A 25,207-nucleotide genomic window follows, 5' to 3' on the forward strand; every position below is an offset into this window, starting at 1 on the left:
CTTCTGAAATCGAGGAAACGAAGCCCTAGTCCACAGCGGTGGAGCTTGAAAGAACTGTTACAATGGTGAACGAATACTTCTCAATATCTGTTCCGAATTATATGTTCGCTTATAATTATTTCAAGCTATATCCACCCTTACATTTCCTTTGGATAACATCGCAGGATGTGGAGAGGAAACACATACTTTATAGCAATTGGTGGTCTTACATCCTTTTTTTTTTTTTAAGATTTGCCCATGCCTGCATTCCGGAGGGAAGTTTTCCGGATACAGCTACGTTGTCAGCCATGACCAAATATGCAGAAGAGATTAAATTCGTACAACACCGTAAAACCGAGCGGAGAAGAGATGCTTGCTTGGCGTTATCGTGTAACATAAACAAATACAATGAAAACCTATGTTGCTGTGTTCCTCACTTTATCGTGTGTTTTGCTTCTCTACTTAAATTGCTGTGGTATGTTGACATTAATAATGCAAATTATTGTTTATACTATACATTTTCGACAATCCTTCATGTTACAAACACGGAAGAGAAACAAAGACGACCGTCATTAAATTTTCTAAGAGACTAACATGTTTCAAATATATATATATATATATATATATAATCATATTTTCTATGCATCAAATATGTAGTGATATAATGTATGTAGCAAGGATAGTATTGTTTGATCCAATACAGCAGTAACTCCACTGGACTGTTCTTTTAATAGGGGGCGAGACTAACTCTCAAAAAGACAGTCTGTTACTAGTATATTGGATCAAGCAATACTACCATTGTTAAATATAAATATATTATATAATTACAGGTTGTATTCTTCAAAATAATTATTAGATATATAAATTGGAGTATTATTGTTTGTTTCTTCGATACGGTGTATAATTTTGGTTTCTCTTATCGTTCATGTTTGTACTCTTCACTTATTGTTGAGATCCTAGATCTACTGATCAGAGACCAGGTTAATCAGTAAATCTATGATCAAAGGTATTCCATTTCGTGTATTTGTGGTGGGGGACTACGTTTCCCAAGATAACCCCCACTTTTTTTTATCTGGTAGGATATAGTTTGTACATTTATATAGCTGTTATTAATAAGAATCTCGAACTACCACCACGTAGAGGCTCTCATCGCGTGCTTACTTCCCTGTCATATACTAAGTGTAATTGCAACCTTAATTATTATCTATTGCCTGATTTACATTTATATACTCATAAAAATAGTTTTTAATTAAAAAATTGTTTTGTATCTCAAATGTAATTTCTACTTGTTTCTTTTTCTGAAAGAAGTAATTAGAAGTAAATAACCATTTCAACAAATCTGCTGAACCTAACTTTATTTACTTAGTAATTATCGTTTAAAGAACAATGCTAATTAAATGAGAATTGAAATTCTTTATTGAAAAGAACTTCATTTACACCACTACAATGTTCACATTGTATCAGGAGATTACATTGCTAATGAGTGGCCACAATCATAATTAGTAATAAAGGAATACAACATATTCACGAACAACAGAGCGCTAATATATTTACACGATAAATTATTTCTAGCCCCAAGTCAGCTTTGATTAGGTGGAATTATGATTAAAGATGTTTCAAACCGAAAGAATATTGATGAGACTACAGTATCCAAAGTGTCCTTCCATCTTTAAAAATTTAGTAAGCTGTGGCTTGAGTGGTATTTGGTTGTTATTTCTAGCAGGTCGAGTGACTGTCCAGGTTCTTTCGTTAGCTCGCCAGGATAAGAGTAGAACAATCTAGCTTTCATGAGGAATAAGGTTATACTCATCTTCTAGTAACACAGAATCAAAGACTAATTTAAATAGTTACAAACGTCTCTCATCTGAGTTTGAATATTGTTGGAACTGAATTTATTTTTCGTTTATGTGAATATGATGTGACATGTACCTGCAATATACTGCACAATAGTCAAGTAGATTCTAGCTTACAAAATTGTGTCGTCATCAGATTGGTATCACGGTTTCAATTTCCATTTGGGTCTGTATCATTTAAATTCCATCTCAAGGTAGGCTCAGGCGTCACTGTAAGTTTACAGCTCTATTTGGTCTGTGATTGGCCAAATGAACAGGTTCTCTCTACAACGTCCGATTGTCACTTATATAATGTGGCTGCAGTCATGTTTAATTGAGTTCCTTTCACTTCATTTCTCTAAGGACTTCCGGCTTGTAGTTTGGTTCTATCACGATTGCGCTGGCATCTCACACACAGAACAGTTCTTCTTCCACATGCACTAGCAGTATCAACTAAACTCAATGCCATTCTCTCATGCTTTCTAGAAACACTTCTATCAAGTCTTTTTCTACATACACAAAGTACAGCTAATGTCCTCACACATTCATTCACTGCTACCATACTACAGACATCTCTATAAAACCCAACTTACTTCTTTACAGAAATCTTATACAAGGCATTTTACATTGTACATAACCCACTGCTGTGAATAAACTTCACTCTTGAACAAGTTGAGTATTGTCTGCCTGTCTCTGTATACCAATTACTATTGAACAAACATGCACACTATCAACAACCTACTACTGCCGATGTCATCACTTCAACCTGACCATGAACACTCCGCCATGTTATATCAACAAGCTACATACATTAGCTACGAAGATAGTGGACTCACTATACTAGTGACCCCTTCACTAGACTGGTGATACCACCACTATAGCATGAATGTTGGAAATCTGAAATTTACATCATTTTTTTTTAATTGTTGCCAGGCTATATTGTATGTTATGTTCCTTAAAACAATGTTAGATTTTTTTAACAATTTATTCTGGTAGGTAGGGCAAGTACTCATAACTTTTGCTAACCCTTTCATACAGAGGTGCAGGAACTCTTCTTGCAACATAAAAAAACAGCATGTCTATGCTAGTGGTTGTATTGTGTTAGTGAATAATGATTTACCAATATTTTTAAATATGTTTGTGAATGTAATATTTTCTCTATTTCATGTATGGGAGCAATAGGTGCAGGCATGGTTGTATGGTAAGATGTTTGCTTCCGGTGTAGTGTTTGTCAGTTGGATTGTGGATTTTGAGTGTAACGCGTGTTTTTTGGTTGTCTTGGCAGTGCAATGTTTTTCCTCTTGTTTAATGGGGGGGGGGGCGTCAGGTGAGGAGCTGTGAAGGCTTGAATTATTCAGGCTCCATAAATTACCCTTCTTCAGACTTTTTGTTATCTGAGGAAGAATTGGTGAGGTGTTTGGATAGAATTGATGAAAAAATGGTGACAAAGCATTATGCAGAGCTGACAAAGGAAAAAACTAAAGAAGTGTGTCTGGAAGAAATAAGTAAATTTTTTTAAATGCTTAAAAGGGAGGAGACCGAATTGAAGGTATTCCCTCCCAAAGAAGTTTTAAAGGGGAAACAAGAAAGAACAATTATTTACAGGACGTACTCTGTAGCAACAAAGAGAATTGAAGACATGTCTACGGTGCAAGTTGAAAAGGCACTTAGACCAATCTGGCAAGGGATTTCCTACCTTGCCAGAGGAAAAATGTTTGGAACAGTGGAGGTGCAGTTCCGGGAGGTAGCTACTGCCAGGCTGCACTCAGCTACACTTTTGAGAACAGACGAAGTGGTGCTTCTACCCGTATGCCTTGGGAAGCGTGCTTCTAGGGTTAGGGTAGAGTAAATACCCCCAGAAGTGGATGTAGCCTGGTTGGATGCTGCCATACTGCTAGGCATAGAGGAGAAGGTGGTGGTCCTTCAGGCCACCAGAACACCCCACAGGAACTTTCAAGATTAAAGGATTATGAGGAAGACTGTGACTATGAGTGGTAGGTCAGGAAAATAAACACCAGCACAATATCAGAAAAATTATTTGAAATCTCTACTTATATTTGACTCCATATCTAAGAGCAATCTATGCATACAAATAATACAAATACAATCAGACAACACTTAAGATGAGATGTTTAACCAACAAGTTACTCTTTTTTTTTTATCCCCCGCAGATGGAAAAACCTTTGATGTAAAACTTCTGGAAGAACCTTCAGGTTTATGGTGAGTATAGTATTGTGTATAGTAGCACAAAAGTAGAATAAATTGGTTTGGGCAAACCATTTTATTCCATTTTTGAACTTCTTATACTCATTAATTGCTGCAGCAAGCCATTTGTTTCCATGGATTCTACTGTTTACTAAAGTATTTTGTAGTTTACTCTTTATTCCTTTTGGTACCAAACTGGCTTAGACTGCCCTTGATTCTATGATACAAACGTCCTGTGATGATTTGAAGAGTAGGTATAAGTGAACTGGTTAAAAGAAATAGAGACGAAATAAAGACTAAAAAGTTGTTTTGTCCTAGGTCAGCCCTAAACAAATAGATCTATGATCAAAGGCATTCCAGCCATGACCATCATATTTTTAAAGATAACTAGGATTATATTATCTAACGTTTCCATTTTTATGACACTGGGGTGAGGGTGGGAGATTTTAGGGTTATTTGGCTGCTATTTCTAGCAGATCATGCAATGATATAGAGCCCCTCCCTGCTGCTACCTCATTGATATGTACACCAATAATCAATGTTAGTGGTGAAATAATAGAAAAAGACAAAACAGAGAGGGAGGGAAGGGTCGAAGAAGTAACAATGTGATGTGGAAAAGAAATTGGGTAAAGAAGAAATTATTATATTTGAGCTATTCATTTAATTGTTTATTTTATTTTCATTTACAGGAGTCATAATGAGGAAGACAAACCTCTGGTTATGCAAATAAATCCTGCCAACTTCAGTGGACCTCCCCATTTTAGGTCACTCATTGGCAAATGTTTCAATAAATCTGATAATATGTAAGTTCATCATTTTATAGTTTTATTTCCATTTTTTTTTTAATCCTATGCAAGCATAAGTAGGACATTTCTTACTTTTAGAATACAATTCTTTATACACCTTGTTACTTATTCCTTATAATACTAAACCATCAGAAGTAAAATGCATTTGAAACATGAATCAAGCAAAGTTATCTGGGCAGCAATTAAATGAATGCAAAGGACCACTCTCTCTATTCGTCTTGTTGAATTGAAAGATGAGAAAAAAATACTTTGAAGACATATAGAATAAAACACTATCTGTAAGTTGCTGTTTTGTTGTTTAATTCCAGTCCTCATTGAGCAAATCTATTATCAAAGGCATTCCAGCTTATCATTCTATCATTTCCTGCTTTAAAATATTAAGGAGTGATTTGAGGAAGATTTGAATGCCATTTCTAAAAGCTTGAGTGACCACTTAGAAGCTCCTTTGTTGACTCATGCATCTGTGTGTTACATGAAACTGTAGCAGAATACTTATATATGATCAGTAATGTAACAAATCAAACTTAAGCATTATAAATGCTTAAAAAACATTTTCTATGCCAAGAATCAAATGCTCGCTTTGTAAATTAAAAAAAAATGCAGTTCTTTTTGAGTTGTAAGATCTTTACTAAAGACATTGAATTTCACATTATTCAGTGACTCCTCAACTAAACAAAACCAAAGTATATCCTTATCCAGTATACTGTCTATAGTCACAAAGGTACAAAATATAAGAAAAGAAGTCTAACAATACAACAGTAAATCAAAACTATAACATAGATCTAACCAACCAGATGCTTGCATCAGCTCCATGATGATGATGACATACATATGTGTGTGTGTATATTATATATATATACATACATGTGTGTGTGTATTATATCAAAAGGATGCGTTATAATACTATTCCACAGCTATACCAACAATCCAACATGCCTCCATCATCAGCTGCCCCACGGATATCATTATGGTTTCGACACCTGGGCAGTACCATTCAATCCAGCAGTGTTATATATATATATATATATGTATGTATGTGTGTGTATGTGCATGTGCGTGCATGCATGCATGCATAAATAAGTTTCAATATATATTTTTAATAAATTTTGTTTCAGGTACCAGTATAAATTCTGTCCATTCTTCAATGTAACTCAGCATGAACTTTCTCTGAGATGGAATCCTTACAATGGTATACTCGGGTAAGTTGTTAAAAAAATCTATACACCTTATCAATGCTCTAGCTCAAATTTCTACTCATTACTTGGCACTAAAAATCAATACTTTGTCAATTCACCATTATCACTAACCTCTTTATAAACTTATACATAAGCTGTTTATGACAAATCATCATCAGTGAGTGCTGTGTAATATTCTGTAAATCAGCTCCAACATCTCCATTTTCATTAAGTGCCTGTCCTCAGGACACTGCAGATATATGCAGCAGGATATGAATCAATAATCCACAAGTCCAGCACATTATATAAACAGCCACTATATCTCATATGAAAACTATGGATTTCTCTTTTGTTTTTGTTAGTCATTAATGATCAGTTTGAAGTGAATCAAAGCAATCAATTATTAAAACTTAACTGTGAAAAAAGAAATAAGGAATATGAAATACTAAAATCCTTATAATATCAAAATTTCCTTAATAAAATGGTATGGAATTAACAAAGGGATTAGAGTGCTGGACCAAATTAATTATGGCCCTTAGTTACATTCTTATATTTTGTTTTAAAGTCTGTCCATTTGCATTTCATCCATCTAAAAGTCAATAAAAAAGCACTAAAAACATTGCAATAGATTTGGTCAACTTACCCTGAGCTTCTAAAACATAAATAGTCTTTGTTCCTAAGGAAGAACCATGATTAGATTTTCCACAATAACATCACCCTATATTAAAACTATACTTTTGTGTGTGTGTGTGTATGTGTGTGTGCGCATGTGTGTGTCTGTGAAGAGAAAGCAAGTGTTGATTTATTGGCTAAAGAATCATTAGTTTATATCCTGTTTCTGACAGTGCACAGTATTCCCTGACGATGACTTATATCTATCAATAGCCTAAGTCAGCTAGATGTAAATAGCTGGACTGTATGGGAAATTTATAGATCACTGTTATATAATCAATATTTTGTTATTTTACATGCTAAACTCAGATCCTTTAATGAGCATAGGGAAAACAACAACGATTGCTTGTGATCACTTTGTCAGTGATTGGATATGATCACAAACTAAAATAAATTTTGTATTAGTCACTGAGGGAGCTTGTATATGGTCATTTGACTTGCTAAAAGTAGCAGCCAGATCTTTTTCAACTCACACCATAATGTCCTAAAAAATAAATATACATTGAATAATGTACTCTTGGATGTCTTATGCCAAGCAATAAAACAAGGTAGTCAAGGCTGGAATGCCTTGATCTTAATGCTGAATGGAAGTAAGCAGCAACAATATTAAATTCTACATATTGAGGCTCATTCTAAAATACGCCAAATTCTGACAGTCATTTTTGATAGCATTGAAATTGAAATAGCATTATGAAAATTACAGAATAACAAATTGGAAACATAAATTTTAATATTTGAAATATATCTAGATCATTCAATGAATTTTTAACATCAGTTTGTTTTTAAGTATCATACAAATGATAAATTGTTATAGTTTTTATAATAACCACCTACTAGGGTGGCTCAGTATATTATTACTGTATAAACAAAAGGCTATACAATTTTATTTTCATCGCCAGGAGCCACTTTATATTCTGTACTATGTTCAATAGAATGGTTTTCATAAATCTAGATATCTGCATACTTTTCAGGAATTTTTTTTATGTAGAATGTTGATGGCACATAAAAAGCACCCAGCACACTCTGTAATGTGGCTGGTTTTAGGAAGGGCATCTAATCAAAGAAACCATGTCAAAACAGACAATTGGAGCCTGGACAGCTGCCCAGCTCTTGTTCAACCTATGCCAGCATGGAAAACGGATGTTAAATGATGGTGATGATTATGATGAATGCCACTTTTTTGCTTTTAATCATTTAATTTCAAATATAGAAGTACAACCTATTTAATCATGAAGGCTATGGCTTAGTGGGTAAGGTATTGCACTCACAATTGCATGATATATAAAAAGATGGGATGGTCATGCATGGAATGACTTTTGACTATAGGTCTACTCAATTGACCTGAGGATAAGTTTATGGGGCAATGAGGAAACATCTATGTAGTCATTCATCCTGCTAGAAATCTCTCACAAATCACACTCTATTGCCTTTAGGAGAAAGGAGGAGAGCACAATAAACACTGTAGTCCTCAGATATTCCCAAAAAGAGCTGGTGGTAAGCACTGGCCTGTGGTTAAATGAAAACAATTATTACAAGTTTGAGCCAATGAAGGAGTTGCTATAGGTTTGCTCAATTTGTTAGAAATAGCTGCTAAATTTCACAGGTTTCAGCATCCAATGACTTGTCTGTTTATTTTTCTCATCTTTACCACAATGGATCATCATCATCATTTGACATCCATTTTCCATACTGGCATGAGTTGGACAGTTTGATAGGGGCTGGCTAGGCAGAAGACTACACCAGGCTTCACTGTCTGGTTTGGCAGGGTTTTTACAGTTGGATGCCCATCCTAACACCAACCACTTTACAGTATGAACTGGTTATATCAGCACTGGTGGAGTCACCGAGTAAGTTGCAAGAAAAAGATCCTTTGAGAGGGAAGGCATTGGAGGAAGTGGCCTTGTGTCAGGTGATGAGCGGTTTGAGTGTAACAGAGGTATAGAAACAGGTGTCTTGCTGTAGAGGAGATACATGGTTGTCCAATCAGAGGGAGAGAGCAATAGAGAGAAGGGGGAGGGAGAGAGAGAGATCTAGAATGAGGAAAGAAACAAGTGTGTTGCTGTAGAGGAGATACATGGTTACCCAGTCAGAGGAAGAGAGCAAGAGAAGGAGAGATAAATAAATGAGAGAAAGGGTGAAAGTAACCCAGGGCTAAACAACAACTCCACTGACAGAAGCCTCTTGTGATGATGTCTGAGCGTGTAACTTTAGTCTGTAATTTAACACCTTAGTTTCAAGGTCAATTCTGAAAATTCAGTAATTCTAATTATAGTATCTCACATAGGCACAATGAAACAAATTTTTGATGGCGGGTTATGGGTGATGACATTAAACTCAGCATTTGATTGATACAACTTTATAAATCTTGGATGGATGAAAGGTAGGGTTTGCCTCAGTGGAATTTGAACTTAGAATGTTGAACACTAAGGCATTTTATCTGACATACTTACAATTCAGCCAATTCCCTATCCCGATTCTTTTAATAATTCTAATAATGATTTCTAACAAAGGTATGCAGGTACAAATGTTGTTGTAGAAAATATATAATCAATTATATTGATCTCTGTAATTGGTGATACTATTTTATTAACAACCAAAGAGTGAAAGGTAAAAGTTGCTGTCAGCTGGATTTGAACTCAGAATGTTTAGAGACAACTAAATATCACAAAGTATTTTATTCACTGCTCAACTCACTTTATTCATTAACCATTCTGATATCAATCTGCTTGAGATAGCTCCTTCTCTGATACCAAACCTATTTTAACCTTTTAACATTTAAACAGGACACATCCTGCCCAAATATTCTACTTGTTTTATATTCAAACTGGCTATATCTGGCCTCTCACACCTACCCTACAATGTCATTCTAAAAATAATCAATCACATTATCGAACCTACAAAATAATGCAGAATTAATTGAAAACAATGTGAATAAAAATGCATTACATATGACAGTAATCTGAATGCTAAAGTGTTAAGGTATTTATATTTAAAATAAAACCTTCCAACATAAATTGTAGGTAAAAAATAAATTATATCTCTTATGTTCTAATCAATAGTTTATTAATGAAAACTTTGATTATTTTATTATTAAATAAATCCAAAATCTTCAAAATTAATTGAAACACATAGTCAGTGTATATCATTAGAAATATGATCGTGAATGAGTCCATTTAAGTGTTATTCTGAGCTGTTCAATTATCTCGTTTTGTATTTTCAGCAAGTGAAATTTTAACACCTCTTGTATTATGTTTTCAGTGTATGGCAGGATTGGGAAATTGCTAACAATACATTTACAGCTATGTTACTAAAGGAAGGCGATAAATGTGGATCTATCTCACGTACATCACGAGTAAGTCTTGTTTTATTAAAATTTGGTTACATTGCTATAAACAAGTGAATGGTGATTTTTTTTCTCTGTTGGCAAAAATGGTGTTCTCTCTGAATGAAAAGCAAATAATCTGATGCTTATGTGCAAATTGCAATGTTGCTTGATAACAAGCAAATCATGGAGTGTTGAGAATATAGAAAAGTAGAGAAAGAAAGGAAGCAAGCATACTCTTTTGGATGTGTAATGTAAACATACATGAATAATGGATAACAGGGAAGCAGAGAGAAAGAGAGAGAGAGACCATGGATGTTGGTGGAATCAGTTATAGAGTCCAAAAGAGGAAACTAGGCTGGCATGGAAATGTGATGCATATGAAGCATGATAGTTGGGTGAAGAAGAGTCAATTGATCAAAGTGGAGGGAATCTACAGAAGAGGAAAATAGAAGTGATGAAGGAAGCTAAACTCAGGATATAGAATCTCACAAAGGATCACAACATATGGTGAGACTGTGATAGAGCAGATCCATTCAAACCATTCCAGCAAAAAATTTTTTAAAAATTTTAAATGATGACAGAGATACTGAAATTCTAAATATCGTCATCATCATCATTGTCGTTTAACGACCGCCTTCCATGCTGGCATGGGTGGGACAGTTTGGCAGGAGACAGCCAGACAAAAGCCTGCACAGACTTCTGTGACTATTTTGGAGGGATTTTTACAATTGATTTCTTTTCACTAAGCACAATGTTGTTTTTGTTTGCTTTTTTGTATAAAAAAAAGATATAGTCAGGTACATAACTAGGGTCTATCAGAGAGAATTAATGGTATCCAGGAAGATAGTGTTGTATACAATTCTAGCTAATTCATATCATATTCACAAAAATAACTTTAATATACTTTAATAAAAAATACTTGGTTTTTTTTTTTTGTCAGCTGCAAAATAGTTTTGTGTGTGTGTATGAAACAGTTATATATATATTGTATGGCAAGAAGCTTGCTTCTTAACCACATGGTTCCATGTTCAGTGTGGCACCTTGAACAAGTGTCTTCCATTGTAACCTCAGGCCAACCAAAACCTTGTGAGTGGATTTGGTAGACAGAAACTGAAAGAAGCCTGTTGTGTGTGTTTGTGTGTGTGTGTGTGCGTATTATAATATAATAATATTATATATATTGTATATTATAATAATATATGTGTATATACACCTTGTATGTGTATATATATGTATACACACATATACATATATATACACATACAGAGTGTCACCATTTTATATTTCTAATTTTGTGTGTGTGCATTGTTTGTTAATTGATTTTGTCAATTACGCACTATAGTTGCATCAGTTGGGCACCATCTTTGAGAAAAACAGTACCATGATGCAATTCACTCTGCCAGGAATTAGGAAATGACATTCTGTACTGCTTGGCATTCACACCGTAAACTCCAATATGAACATTTCAGAATGTTTGGGTGTCCGTCCGAGGTGAGTGCAGAAAACATGGATGAGTTTAATGGTGATTACAAAGGTATGGCAGCTTGGAAAACTCACTCTGATCGTTCTGATAAGAAAGAACTCCTGAATTTGTTGGTGAGATCCACACCATGATTGACAACGATCCCTCCAAGTCAATCAGGTCCATCAGCAAGGACATGGTAGTTTCTTATCAGGCAGGTAGTGCATGAAGACATTTGGTATTCCTCGTACAAGATGAGAAAGGACCAGTTTTTATTCCAAGCCATCAAGGACAAGAGGAAAGACCGTGCCACAAAACTTTTGAACAAACTCAAGCATCCCCTCCAACCAAACATGCTTTGGTTTTTCCCAGATGAGAAAAATTTCTGCCAAGATCAGATGTTGAATACAGAGAATAACCATTGGCTTGCCATGTCCCCAAAACATGTCCCGAGAGTGATAAAAATCAGACATCCAGTCAACATCATGGTATTTGGAGTGATCATTAGTGACAGTGACTTTATGCCGCCATTCATCTTCCCACACGGCTTCTGACTCAACACAGAAGCCTACATCAAGTGTCTGGAGGAAGTAGTACTTCCCTGGGTCAAGAGAGTGGCTGCTGGAAGACTCTGTGTCTGGCAACAGGACTGCACCATTCTACACAAACAGGAAAACCCAGTCATGGCTGTCAGACAATTTCTGCGACCACATCACCCCTAACATCTGGCCACCTAACTCCCCAGGCTGCAACCCCTTTGATTATTATGTGTAGGGCACAGTTGAGCAAGAGACCAACAAAACTCCTTGTAACACCAAAGATGAACTGAAGGCAAGGATTATGGCTGCATTCACCAACTTAAACAAGGAGACTATCCAGAAGAGTTGCAGGAAATTCCAAAGTCATCTGGAGGCCATGGTTGAAGCTAATGGCGATTTTATTGAATAAATTTAGTCTTTAGTATTTCAAAACATTTTTATGTAATTTTTGTAAGTATATCGATTAAAATGAGATATCAGTGTTATTTTCATTTTTGTGTAATTTAGATGACAATTTATTCACCATACCCTATATATATATATATATATATATATATATATATATATATATAAGCATGTCTTTGTGTCTGTTTTTGTCCCCCATCACTGCTAGATAACCAGTGTTGGTGTGTTTACATCCCTGTACCTTAGCAGTTTAGCAAAAGAGCCCAATAGAATAAATACCAGGCTTAAAAAAATAAGTGCTGGGGTTGATTCATTCAACTGAAATTCTTCAAGGTGATGCTCCAGTATGACCACAGTCTAATGACTAAAACTAATAAAAGATTAAAAGGATATGTATACATGACTTGACTAAGTACCATGCTTTTGCTAGTCAATTTTAGGTGCCTATGTAATTGCAAGCAAGCATAAATACTCTCTTGGCCCAGTGGAACATAGACTATGTGACAGCTGGAGGGAGAAAGGCCTGCACCAGCTCTAGTCTGATACTTATTTTCAGCTGAGTAGACTGGAGCAACATGAGATGAAGAACTATCCAGTCCAGAAAAAATTGAACTCATGACATTATGATTGAGAGGCCAACAATCTAACCACTTGTGTGTGTATATATATATCTGAAACATAAAATGTACATGAGATATATATATATATATATATATATATATGAAACATAAAATGTATATGAAACAATGACTCCAGTAAAGGAGTAAAATGATAATTGAAATGGCTAAGTGGACACAATGTTGGACTATTTGCTCAGTGATTTTCAGTTCAGTTCCTGTAAGTTTCCTTTTTTTTTTCTTTTTGTTTCCTTTTTTTGTTATAAAGGACTGAACAGTACACTTAATTCTAACTACCTCAGCAATAGGCATCACACCTTAAAATTTAAGAAAGAGATCTTAAAGTCCCTTAATGGTTGAGAAGACAACAATCAGCAATTCAGGGTTTGTTTGTTTTGTTTTTTTTTGTTTTTTTTATGGCAGAGAAAGTGATGCAAAAACTGTAATGATTATCCAACCTAAATTAATAGGAATTCTTATTCACATCCAGGTTGTCTTTGAATGTGCTCCAGAACACCAGCTAAAAAATGTTTCAGAACCTCGAACATGTGAATACCTATTTACATTCCAAACTCCTTTTGTATGTCATCCTAATGCAATGTTGGTTTACCCAACATTGGAGGACCATTTGAGAGATGCTTGGGATGAGCTCGAAGGACAATATGTTCGTGAAGAAATTACTAAGAAGGTGAGTACAGAATCATTTTCCTTATGTTTTACAATTCATATAATAATAAATTTGCTTAGGATTTCTTTGAAGAAGAGGAATTATTGTTGTTGTTGCTGCTGCTGCAATGCTAGTGGAGGTGGTGGTGCCACTGTCATTGCCACCAAAATTGATCTGACTGTACAACATTATGTCTTCTGATATAGATTCAGGTCAACCAAAGCCTTGTGAATGAAATTTGAGAAACAGAAACTGCTTGAAAGCCTATCAGAAGCACTGTTCCTCTTTTGGGGTGGTAGACGTAATCCATCAACTGGTTTAACACCACCATAGGGTCCTTGAGTATCTTTAGTCAAGTCTACTTTATTGCCAATATTCAGACTAGGTCTCGGGCCTGAGTTCAACTACCTTCTTTCCTCCTATCAGCCTCAAAGGTTCTGAGGAAAAGTCATGGTTGCTGACCCATTCGACTTCTAACTAAGTTGTCTAGAAAAAAAAACTTGTAAAATCTAAACAGGTATTATATGTGTGTGCATACATGGATAACCACCAAGCTGGCTTGTAATGTTTTTTATGGTGGTAATATTTCTGATAAGTTCACCAAGGCTGACTTTGCCATTCATCCTTTCAGGGTCAATAAATTAAGTACTGGTTGCATACTAGGGTTAATCTAATTGACTGGCCCCTTCCCCCAAAATGTCAGGTCTTGTGCCTAGAGTAGAAAAGAATATTTTTGTTAAGTTCTCAAAGGTTGACTTTGCCATTCATTCCTTCCAGGCTGATATATATATATCAGTCAAACACTGGAGCCAATGTAATCAACTTAGTCCCACCTTCGAAATTACTGGCCTTGTGCCAAAATGTGATACCAATATTTCTGCTAAGTTATTGTCAGAGCTGATCAAATACACTTATGTCAAAAGTATTCCAGTCATGACCATCCTGTAATTTTTTTCAGGCATGTTGTATTTTAGACTACATTAAGTGCTTTTTTTTAAGATAGCAGGTTATTGATTGAAGAAGATTTAGTTGCTATTTTTAGCAGGTTCAATAACCATATAGAAGCCCATTCATTTGCTTCTTAATATTTTTGAATATCAAACAGAATCATTAGCATGCCAGGCAAAATGCTTAGTGGCATTTCATGTCTTTGCGTTCTGAGTTCAAATTCCACTGAGGTCATCTTTGTCTTTCATCCTTTAAGGGGTTGATAAAATAAGTACCAGTTGGACACTGGGATCAGTGAAATTGACTTACCCCTCCCCTAAAGTTGCTAGCCTTGTGCCAAAATTTGAAACCAATATTTTTGAATAACAGGAAGATGGATTGATAAAATTGTTAGAACATTGTAGAAATGCCTTTAAATGCTATTCCTCCAAGGTCGACTTTTATCCTTCCATGGGTCACTAAATAAAGTACTTGTCAAGCATTAAGGTTCTTAAAATAAGTATTATCCTTTTCCATTCTGAGTTCAAATTCTTCCATGGTTGGCTTTCATCCTTTCACAGATCATAAAGTAAGTACCAGTAAAGTACTGCTTGCTTGCTTCATTCTCTTGCTGGATGGGGCTGGGGTCATCTCAGGTTTGTGGTCCCAGAGACAGCATCATGCACAGAGCTGACCAGGTCCACCAGTACTCTCCATTGCTGGCTGTTCTGTGCTAATCCCCTCTGCATCCTCCAAGGTGAAGTCAAGAGTAAAGTACTGGGGTTAATATATTAATATAATTAGCACTTTTCTCCTCAAATGGAAAAAAATATATTTTTAACTTTGTGCCTGTATTTGAAATTTTCCAGGGGTACAACAAAGAACTGACCAAAATATTTCAGAGAGCTGGTTTTATTCAGACTGGTACAAAACCATTGAGTAAAAAATCAAGTGATATGCTATCAAGTAACAATAGCAATACTGGAAATAATCAATTCACTTCGCTTGAGCAATGTACTGCGGTAAGTTACTTTATTTTACTGTGTTTAACCCAGGACTGGCCAACTCAAATTAAATTGCAGGCCACTTTAATCACAGAAAGTTTTTTGAGGGCCACTTGTATACTTTATGCACTAATAGTCAAATAATCAAATTACAGAATCAAGAATTTTTCATGCTTTTCGTTTGTTTAAAATTATAAAATTGTAGGCTTTTGCTTTATTGCCACTTATAAAATTTTAAATTTATTTTGAAACAAATTTTTTACACAAACAATTTTATTTTGAAATTAAATACAATACTTCAAAAAAGTATCAAGTGGGCTGCAAGATAAAAGTCTGCAGGCTGCATGCAACCCATGGACCTCAGGTTGGCCAGCCCTGGTTTAACCCCAGGTTAACCCCGATCCTACAGACCTGTAACCAAACAGAATAGTATCCTGCAGACTTATGGCAAACAGAATAAGATCCTGCTGAACTATTCCATCCATGCCCATCAAGTTTTTTTTTCTCTTTTTTTTGTCAGGCACAGTATAATCTAGGACTGTATTATCTAGGATGCATTAACCCTTTGCCAATGCAAAGTATTTTTATAATTTTCTTTTAAACGACCATGCTTGTTTTCAGACTTTTAGTTAGCCCTTGTTTCGTATGTTCTGAGTAACATAAACCTTTCCTTTCATAAGACCCAGGTTACTCTGGATGTTGAAAGAAACTGGGAATGTGTATCATATATGATGCATAGATGCCAGGGAAATATGTCCTGTATATCACATATGACATACAGGACAGACAAAGGGCTAATCAGTGTGTGATTTAAACAAAATTTCCTTGCTATTTCTAGCATCTCAGCTTACTGTAGAAGCTTCATCATATTATTCTCTGTAAAGATTTTACACAAATATTCTTCCTAGAGTAAAACTTTTTACAGCAGGATTATTGAAGAATTAAAATTTCAAAGCTGTCTTGTTAAATGGATTTTGTGTCATTTTTTTTTTTTTTTTGAGACTGTAAATTGTGATTTGAGGTCATCTGCTGTTGTACCTCTTTTACTTGTTTCAGTTATTATAACATCTTGCCCGGCCCCCTTAAATTGAAACTACCTGTAAATAAATTGTAGTATTGCTTATACCATTACTAGCTCACTCTTTAACCTACAGGTCTCATAGCCCCAAGGATGGTAGATTATATGCTTTTGATATTTCAGGCTTTCTAGACTTCTTTTCTAGGCCATGTTTTCTTTCCTATTCCTTCTTCTCTTCGTTTATATTGTATGCTCTTGTTTTTTACTCTGATGAAGCTCGGTGCCTTAATCCGAATGTCCTATGAAGATGAAGAGTTTTATTTTCACAATTATTTGTAGACAGCACTTGGTAACAGCTGCAGAAATGGCTGTGAGATTTGTTACGTCACCTATTTCTTACGTCATACTTTGTATATTATAAAATAAGCTGTAAATGTGGTCCAATTGATGTGTTTGTTAATCTAAGGTTTACTCCATTTTCTGATTATTTGTATTATATATATATATAACCTTAGGTCTCACCAAGGAAATGACTAGAGACCGAGACCTATGGAAGTATGCTGTGCGTGAGAAGACCCGGCAAGACTAGCCAGGCCATAACCCGTGGCCCCTACCTGGGACGTAGTCAGTCCACCTGTGCATACCTTCCTTCTTGTGACACTTGTGAAGACCTGTTGAGGCAAGTGAAAATCAAATCAAAAAATCAAACAAAATCAAAATAGATGAACATCAATGGAATTTGTATCTTTGTGGCACACGAGAAAACCATCCGAACGTGGCCGTAGCCAGTGCCGCACCGACTGGCCTCCATGCTGTGGGCACGTAACAATCACCATCCGATCGTGGCCGATCGCCAGCCTCATCTGGCTCCTGTGTCGGTGGCACATAAAAAACACCATCCGAGCGTGGTCGTCTGCTAGCCTTGTCTGGCACCTGTGTCGGTGGCACATAAAAACACCATCCGAGCGTGGCCGTTCGCCAGCTTCATCTGGCACCTGTGTCGGTGGCACATAAAAACACCATCCGAGCGTGGCCATTCGCCAGCCTCGTCTGGCACCTGTGTCAGTGGCACATAAAAACACCATCCGAGCGTGGCCGTTCGCCAGCCTCGTCTGGCACCTGTGTCGGTGGCACATAAAAACACCATCCGAGCATGGCCGTTCGCCAGCCTCGTCTGGCACCTGTGTCGGTGGCACATAAAATCACCCACTACACTCTCGGAGTGGTTGGCATTAGGAAGGGCATCCAGCTGTAGAAACACTGCCAGATCTGACTGGCCTGGTGCAGCCTTCGGGCTCCCCAGACCCCAGTTGAACCGTCCAACCCATGCTAGCATGGAAAGCGGACGTTAAATGATGATGATGATGATGATGATGATGATATATATATATATATACACACACAAATACACAACTGGCTTCTTCCAGTTTCCATCTACCGAATCCACTCAGTCTGAGGCTATAGTAGAAGACACTTGCCCAAGGTGCCATGAAGTAGGGCTGAACCTGGAACCATGTGGTTGGGAAGCAAGCTTCTTACCACACAGCCATGCCTGTGCTATAAGTAGACTTTTCCTAATTTTACTTTCCAGTGCAGTGGAGATGTTAAACAACTGTTGATTAGTCAGTATATGGGAATACTGGTTGCTAATAAAGAGGAAAGTACTGATATTAGAATAGAAACAAGGAAGATGATAGATTATTAGATTGATTGGTGCAGAATATTTTGATACCAGGCAAGTTAATTCAGAGTGTTTGCTCTGGCTCTTTACATTTTCAGTTCAATTCCTGCTGAGGTCAACTTCCATCCCTTCAGAGTTGATAAAATAAAGTATCCCTTATGCTCTGAGTTCAGTATAATTGGCTGTTCCTATCCCTCAAAGTTTCAGGCCTTTTGCCTTTATCAGAAATAATTGTTGTTCTCAGACAACAACAATAATTATTGTTGCTGTTATTGTTGCAGTAGTCTTCTTCCTACTACTACAAAAAAAACAGTGATATACTTTATCATGTAGATTAGTTCATACATACTGGTTTCAAATTTTGGCACAAGGCCAGCAATTTCGAGGGAGGCGGCGAATTGATTACATTAACCCCAGTTCTCAACTGGTCTACTTTTTTATTGACCTCAAAAGGTTGAAAGGCAAAGTCGGCCTCAGCAGAATTTGAACTCAGAACATTAAGGTGGCAGAAATGTCACTAAGCATTTTGTCTGGCGTGCTAATGATTCTGCCAGCTAGCTACCTTCTATTAGAATTACATATTCAACTGGAAACTTTTGAATTTATTTATTTGCAGGCATTTAACATACTTCAAGCAGAAATTGAGGGTTTACGCACTCTACTAATGCTGAAGGAAGTGAAGAGTAGTAAGTCCTATTTCAATATTAGTGATCACCATAGAGGAGGAAAGATACCAACGAACTGACACTGTGAGAGTTTTGTTTCCTCAATAAACTTATTTTATTTCATTAATTCCACTAGTTTCCTTTTATATGACATAATACACATATCATCTCATTTTGGTTTGTCTGTACAATCTTTTTCCAATCTAAAAATATAAATTCTTATTAATTTACCTCACTAACAGAATATATATATATATATATATATATATAGTTAGAATTTACAAAAAAAAAACAAAACAAAAGACGAAGACGGGTGTGTAAATAACAAACAGATGTATTACTTTAACACTCCGGAAGTGAGAAAGTCTTTTACATTTCGAGCCTATGCTCTTCAACAGAAAGGAACACAGAAATAAGCAGAGCGAGAGAATAAAAAAAATTTAGTGGCTAGCGATCAATCGTGGCAATAATAAATATATATATAACAAAGTTATTTTATTCCACATAGAAGTTGAAAATGCACTGAGAATAGTTAAAATATTTTTTGTTATATTTAAAGATTTAACTTGTTTCACACTTCACACTAATTTTCAAAAAGTTGAAATTGAAAGACGTGGCTATGTCTTGCTTCTAACTAGTGTTTGAAGCTTGTCCTATTTTTATAGGGAGTTCATAGGACTTAATTGGCTGAGGATAATCACATGATTGGTTTTAGAAATTTTTGTAGGTTCCCTGCTTCATTTTAGGTGCAAAATATACTGTCACTTGACACTAATGCATGGACGTAGCAGTTCTAAACTTAATCACATGTTTATTTTCTACAAACAGTTGACAGAAAACATTCAGAGCATTGATTGTTTGATACTGTCATGAGACATGTTCAGTCAACTGTGTCAGCCTTAGCTTATGATGCCAAACATTGCCACTTGATACTAACACACAGATGTAGCAAGAAACCTACAAAAATTTCTAAGACCAATCATGTGACTATCCTCCACTAATCAAGTCCTATCCAAAACATATATACTAATTTGAGCCATGAACTTCCTATAAAAATAAGACAAACTTCAAACACTAGTCAACAGCAAGACAGTTGTGACATAAGCTATATCTTTAAATTTCAATCAGATGTTTAGAGGTTAAATAAATTCATAATGTCTTCTAGGTATTTAGGCCTCCATTGGTCAGCTCAGGTTAAATAGTTGTTTATTCTATCAAAAATATTAGTTATACTCTTTCGTGTTTATCTTTAAACTCATATGTTGCAAACAAGATGGATGTGTCCTATGCCCATGAAACTTTAAGTAATGTGGAGCTAAGTCAAACTGTTATTAAATACATCTAACTCCAACCAAATGTGTTAAGAGTACCTTTCTTTCATTCGTTCACTGACTTGTGCATGTGTGTGTGTATATGCATGTGTGTTTTTTTATGTATAATTATACATAAAAACATTTTAACATTAATTAAATTAACACATACATTTAAATAAAGTATCACATTTATTTTTCCAAAGAAAAGGTTAAGAGCAACTTCACAGTATGTAAACATTTTGGTATTTTCAAGCTCCTGTTACTCTACTTCTTTCTCATCACAAACACTATATTTCATCTTGCCCTATCAAATAATGAATAGTGATGTTTTTAAACACCACAAAAATACATTATTAAACCACACTTACATTGCAACCACTAAACCTTACCAACAAGATGAACCAAAAATATGATCCAAGGCATTTCAGCAGTGATAACTGCTCCACCTTTACTTATTTCAGGCATAAAGTATCTACAATTATACCATCCAGTGTGCCCTTCTTGTTTGTTTTTAACATGGTCAGGTGTGATTTTGAGAAACTTAGCTGCTATTTCTAGCAGGCCCAATGATTACATAGGGGCTGTCTCTATCCTGTGATACACCAGCATCCTATTCTGAGGAAGATTTATTATTTATATGTTTATTATGAAATTGAGACTAAGCACTGTCCTTTTCAAAGTTCATTGATTTTAGGAAGATATATTTTATATTGTAGTCAAGTTCCACTTGTCAAACTTTTACCTACATAGAGCTTTACTATGTATACAAATACAGTGTTTGGGTATTTGTAAATAAGCCCCAAATGCATTACACAATATATCATGTAGTAGGTTTAACACACCTTCTTATTTAATAATCAATTCTCAGATGCTTTTTAAGGAGCTCATCCTGACTAGACTTGCAGTTCTTACCTCACTTGTTGTTATTGTTGTTCAACCCTAAGTTTAGTTCTGATCAGGTAGTCCTATGATCAAAAACATTTCAGGTGTGACCATCCCATATTTTTGTATATCAAGGACTACATTGTCCAATGTGTCCTTATTTTTATTTATGTATTTCTTTAGGACAGTAGGGAGGGTGTGATTTGAGAGAGATTTAGCTGCTGTTTCTAGCAGTTCGAATTATCATGGAAAGACTCTTTTTTGGATCATACACACACACACATTTTTCATGCAGATTTTCAGGTTGGCTATCACTAACAGAATCTCACTACCTGGGAGGATCTACAAAGATCATTGTGTCTGCCCCTCTTCTCCTGCCTAATTTGTAACAATTTAAAAAAAAAGACTGAGTCACCAGTGAGTTCTTCATCTGCATGTAGTGTTTCAAGGTTGGAGAAGAGGACTGTTTTACAATGTTTGTGCTGCTTAAATTAGAAAAGTGATGCTCTTTATGCTATATATTTATGGACCTATAAAAGCTGAATCATTGAGAGCTAAGTATTAGTTAAGTGTCTGATATTTAAATAAGGGTTAAGCTAATTCTCAGAACTATAAAAGCTGAGTCATGGTGAGTTCAGTCAGTTGGCTGACGATGCATAACTTTTAGTTGTTTCCCTATGGTATCTATTTACTGCTAAATGAACTGGACCATTAGGGAGACTTCAAGGTCTTTACATTGACACAGTGTTGTGCTGTGGTGGGAAAGACTAACAGCTTCATGAATTTGAATTTAACAGATATCCCTTCTTGCCTATAAACCATTAAAAAAATTCACGCAAAACTGCTTTATTAAAAATTGTTATACTTGGGGAGGGTTTTTTCTTTTTTTTTTTTTGTTGGTCAATTAAACATATGTGCTATTTATTTGATCTTCAGTTTTCATTTGTAGGATAAAATGGAATAAACAGGACAAAAAGTTACTGCTGAGGTCACATAATGTATGATGAAAGAACTTTGAGAGACACATAAACTAAAAACTAAAGTTAAGATCAAATAAATATGATAGGATAGGAGTATTCCGTTGGTTACAAGAACGAGGGTCCCAGCTGATACGATCAATGGAACAGCTTGCTCGTGAAATAAATGTGCAAGTGGCTGAGCACTCCGCAGACACATGTACCCTTAATATAGTTCTCAAGGAGATTCCGCGTGACAAGTTGGCCCTTTGAAATACAGGTACTACTCATTTTTGCCAGTTGAGTGGACTGGAGCAAGCAATGTGAAATAAAGTGTCTTGCTCCAGGGCACAACACATTGCTGGGAATTGAACTCATGACCTTATGATCATGAGCAGAATTTGCTAATCACTAAGCCATGCGCCTTCACTGATCAAATAAATAGTACATGTTTAATTGGCAAAAAAAAAAGATCATCCTCAAGTATAACAATAACTGTTTCAACACACAATTTCACATCAAGATTCTTGCAAAACAAATGCATATTTTTTTTAATGTTCTGCATATATAAGGTACTAAATTTTTTTTTTTTTCTGAAATTCAGATGACAACGTGGCAAACACTTATCATTCTCCAAAAGCAAATGAGGTAAGTAAACTTTTTGTAATTAAACAAATGCTCTATCACATCATTAGAGTATTGATCATAAATTTGCTGATCTTTTTTCTGACTATAAAGCTTTAAGTTGAACCTCTGCTTAAGAATTGTTCCATCTTTGATACTAAACTAACAGCGAGAAACAATCAAAATTACCAAATCATATATTAAGGTTAACGTGATTCTTTCTACTTTAGGCACAAGGCCTGAAGTTTGTGAATTGGTGGCTAGTCAATAATATTAACCTTGAAAGAGGTTAGCAACCATATAGATAAACCAGTATGCTGAGGCTTCATCCAGGAGTAGATCAAAAATGACCAGAAGAAATGGATAAGTACAAAAACATAAAATCAACAGTGGTAGGTTTTGAAATTGGGACTGAGAAAAACAAAGCAAAATATATTTAAACTTTCCTTTTCATTGAATATTTATTAACCCAAGCAAGTAATCACAAAAAATTTTATGGCAAGGGAATAAGACTGTGATGTTGATGCTTTTCTCAAAGGCATTAAGAAGCTTAAATAAAAGGAACTAGTTTTATCAGGAAATTGAGATTGTCTTGTAGATGTAGCTTATTCACTCAAAGGCAGTTATTTTTCCTATTAAACATTAAATGAATTTTAGAATTTACTTTTAATTTAGAGAATGTTGGTAATGAAATTTGTAAAAGAACCATAAATTAAGCCTTTAGCATTTAAACTGGCCATCTCTGGCACAAATATTCTGTTTTATGTTCAAACTGGCCAGACCTGGCCTCTTACACCTACCCTGCAACATCATACAAAAATAATCGCATTATTGAAATCTCAGAGCTATGAGATAATGCATGATTAATTGAAAACAATGTGAATAAGTGAGCATTACATTTGATTGAGTAACCTAAACACTAAAGGGTTAAATATCTTTCAATAATTGCCTATCATTCTGGACAACGAGCTGGCAGAATCGTTAGCACACTCGGCAAAATGCTTAGTGGCATTTCATCTGTCTTTACATTCTGAGTTCAAATGCCACCTGGGTTGACTTAGTCCCTCCCCTGAAACTGCTGACCTTGTGCCAACATTTGAAACCAATAATTATTTATCATTTTATATTCTGAGTTCATATTTCATCTTACAGGACTGAGGAGAAGCAATAAAATAAGTATCAGTTATATACTACAGTCAATCCAATCAACTATATCCACCCCACTTTAACCTATATCCAGCCTAAAATATTGTACCTGTTTTACATGCAAACTGACTTAATCCAACCTCTTACACTTACCTTACAATGTCATTTTTAAAATAATATGATTAATTCAAAACAATGTGAATCAATAAACATTACATTTGACAGTAAACTGAATGCTAAAGCTAGTGGTCTCTTGTTAATATAAGAAATTATTAACCTTTTCATAACTATATTATAATAAAATGTATTGCTTGTGGGATTTTACGAAAGTAGGATTTTTAACTACTTCACTATTAAGCTGGTGTTTGGAACAATGCTTGTTGGCTTCACAATGGTCAACTATTGTAATTGTTTCTTCAAATCTAATAATACTCTATTCTCTTGTTTTAATTACAGCTCAGTGCCTGGACACGTTACAAGTTTCCATTCTTTAAACAGAAGAGACCGAAACAATACTTTTGATTGTTAAATTATTTTCTTTCATTCCGAAGTACATGATACCTACTAAATAACATTACTCATTTCTGTTGACTAACCGAGAAAAAAAAATGACTTTATATTTTCATCAGAATAATTTGAAAGACATTTCTACGTCACCAACCCCAATCTTTGGGATTCACAAATGAACAGCACCATATTTATTGAATAATTATGACATCATCATCATCATCGTTTATGTATATTGAATGTATAAACTTGTAAAAAACTTAAAGAAATAAACTAACAATATCTATTTAAAGTTAGAGAATCTTTGGCTTTAAATGTATTTATACATATGTAAACACTAGTCGCTACTCACTGAAAATATGCAAGTGACAAATATTGTTTTATAGTTAATCATTGTGGTAATCTATATTGAAAGGGATTAATTAAATAAAATTATGTTCTCTTTATCATTAAACAAATAATAAATTATAAATACTCATACATATCAAATATATTGGGTCATCCTATAAATAATGTGGATTTTTCATTTGCATGAACTAAAAGTTGGAGTGGGGTGGGATAAACTACATGCATCAACTTGCTATAAAAGCAGGTAGCAATTTTATCTTATCTTTATTCTTAGTGCAAATTTTGAAGAGTGCAGTTCGATTTTAGCAGTTATTTTTTCAAAGCTATAATAGAAGTGACAAAGAGCATATTCAGCATATTTTGCTATATGAGTTCAATAAAGGCAACAAAGGAAAGTACAAGGAATATTAATGCAGTATATATCAGACAATAAGCATAAGCCAGTGTCCACT

General features: G+C 35.1%; 1 protein-coding gene across 4 annotated transcripts; it reads left to right on the forward strand.

Annotated features, from left to right (window-relative positions):
* The first annotated feature begins 263 nt into the window (after nucleotides 1-263).
* LOC115216232 (N-acetylglucosamine-1-phosphotransferase subunit gamma) lies at nucleotides 264-24,703 on the forward strand. 4 transcript variants are annotated; one of them, XM_029785441.2, is made up of 10 exons: nucleotides 268-454; nucleotides 3,983-4,031; nucleotides 4,706-4,819; nucleotides 5,938-6,021; nucleotides 9,928-10,021; nucleotides 13,508-13,705; nucleotides 15,481-15,633; nucleotides 18,931-19,063; nucleotides 22,735-22,778; nucleotides 24,357-24,703. In XM_029785441.2, exons 1-8 carry the CDS (start codon nucleotides 388-390, stop codon nucleotides 19,057-19,059), a joined length of 888 nt encoding a protein of 295 aa, XP_029641301.1. In that variant the 5' UTR covers nucleotides 268-387; the 3' UTR covers nucleotides 19,060-19,063; nucleotides 22,735-22,778; nucleotides 24,357-24,703. The 4 variants fall into 4 exon arrangements, with proteins under 4 accessions (XP_036358511.1, XP_036358516.1, XP_029641301.1 ...); XM_029785433.2 differs by having other exon boundaries at nucleotides 275-454; nucleotides 18,931-19,000; nucleotides 24,357-24,680; XM_036502618.1 differs by lacking the exon at nucleotides 18,931-19,063 and having other exon boundaries at nucleotides 264-454; nucleotides 24,357-24,680.
* The last annotated feature ends 504 nt before the right edge of the window (nucleotides 24,704-25,207 follow it).

This window comes from Octopus sinensis, linkage group LG1, assembly GCF_006345805.1.
Source record: "Octopus sinensis linkage group LG1, ASM634580v1, whole genome shotgun sequence".
NCBI lineage: Eukaryota > Metazoa > Mollusca > Cephalopoda > Octopoda > Octopodidae > Octopus > Octopus sinensis.

Coding starts and splice junctions, on each gene's coding strand:
- LOC115216232 (XM_029785433.2), top strand. CDS start 388: ATGAAAACCTATGTTGCTGTGTTCCTCACTTTATCGTGTGTTTTGCTT. Junction 6,022..9,927: donor CCTTACAATGGTATACTCGG/GTAAGTTGTTAA, acceptor TTATGTTTTCAG/TGTATGGCAGGATTGGGAAA. Junction 15,634..18,930: donor CGCTTGAGCAATGTACTGCG/GTAAGTTACTTT, acceptor ATTTATTTGCAG/GCATTTAACATACTTCAAGC.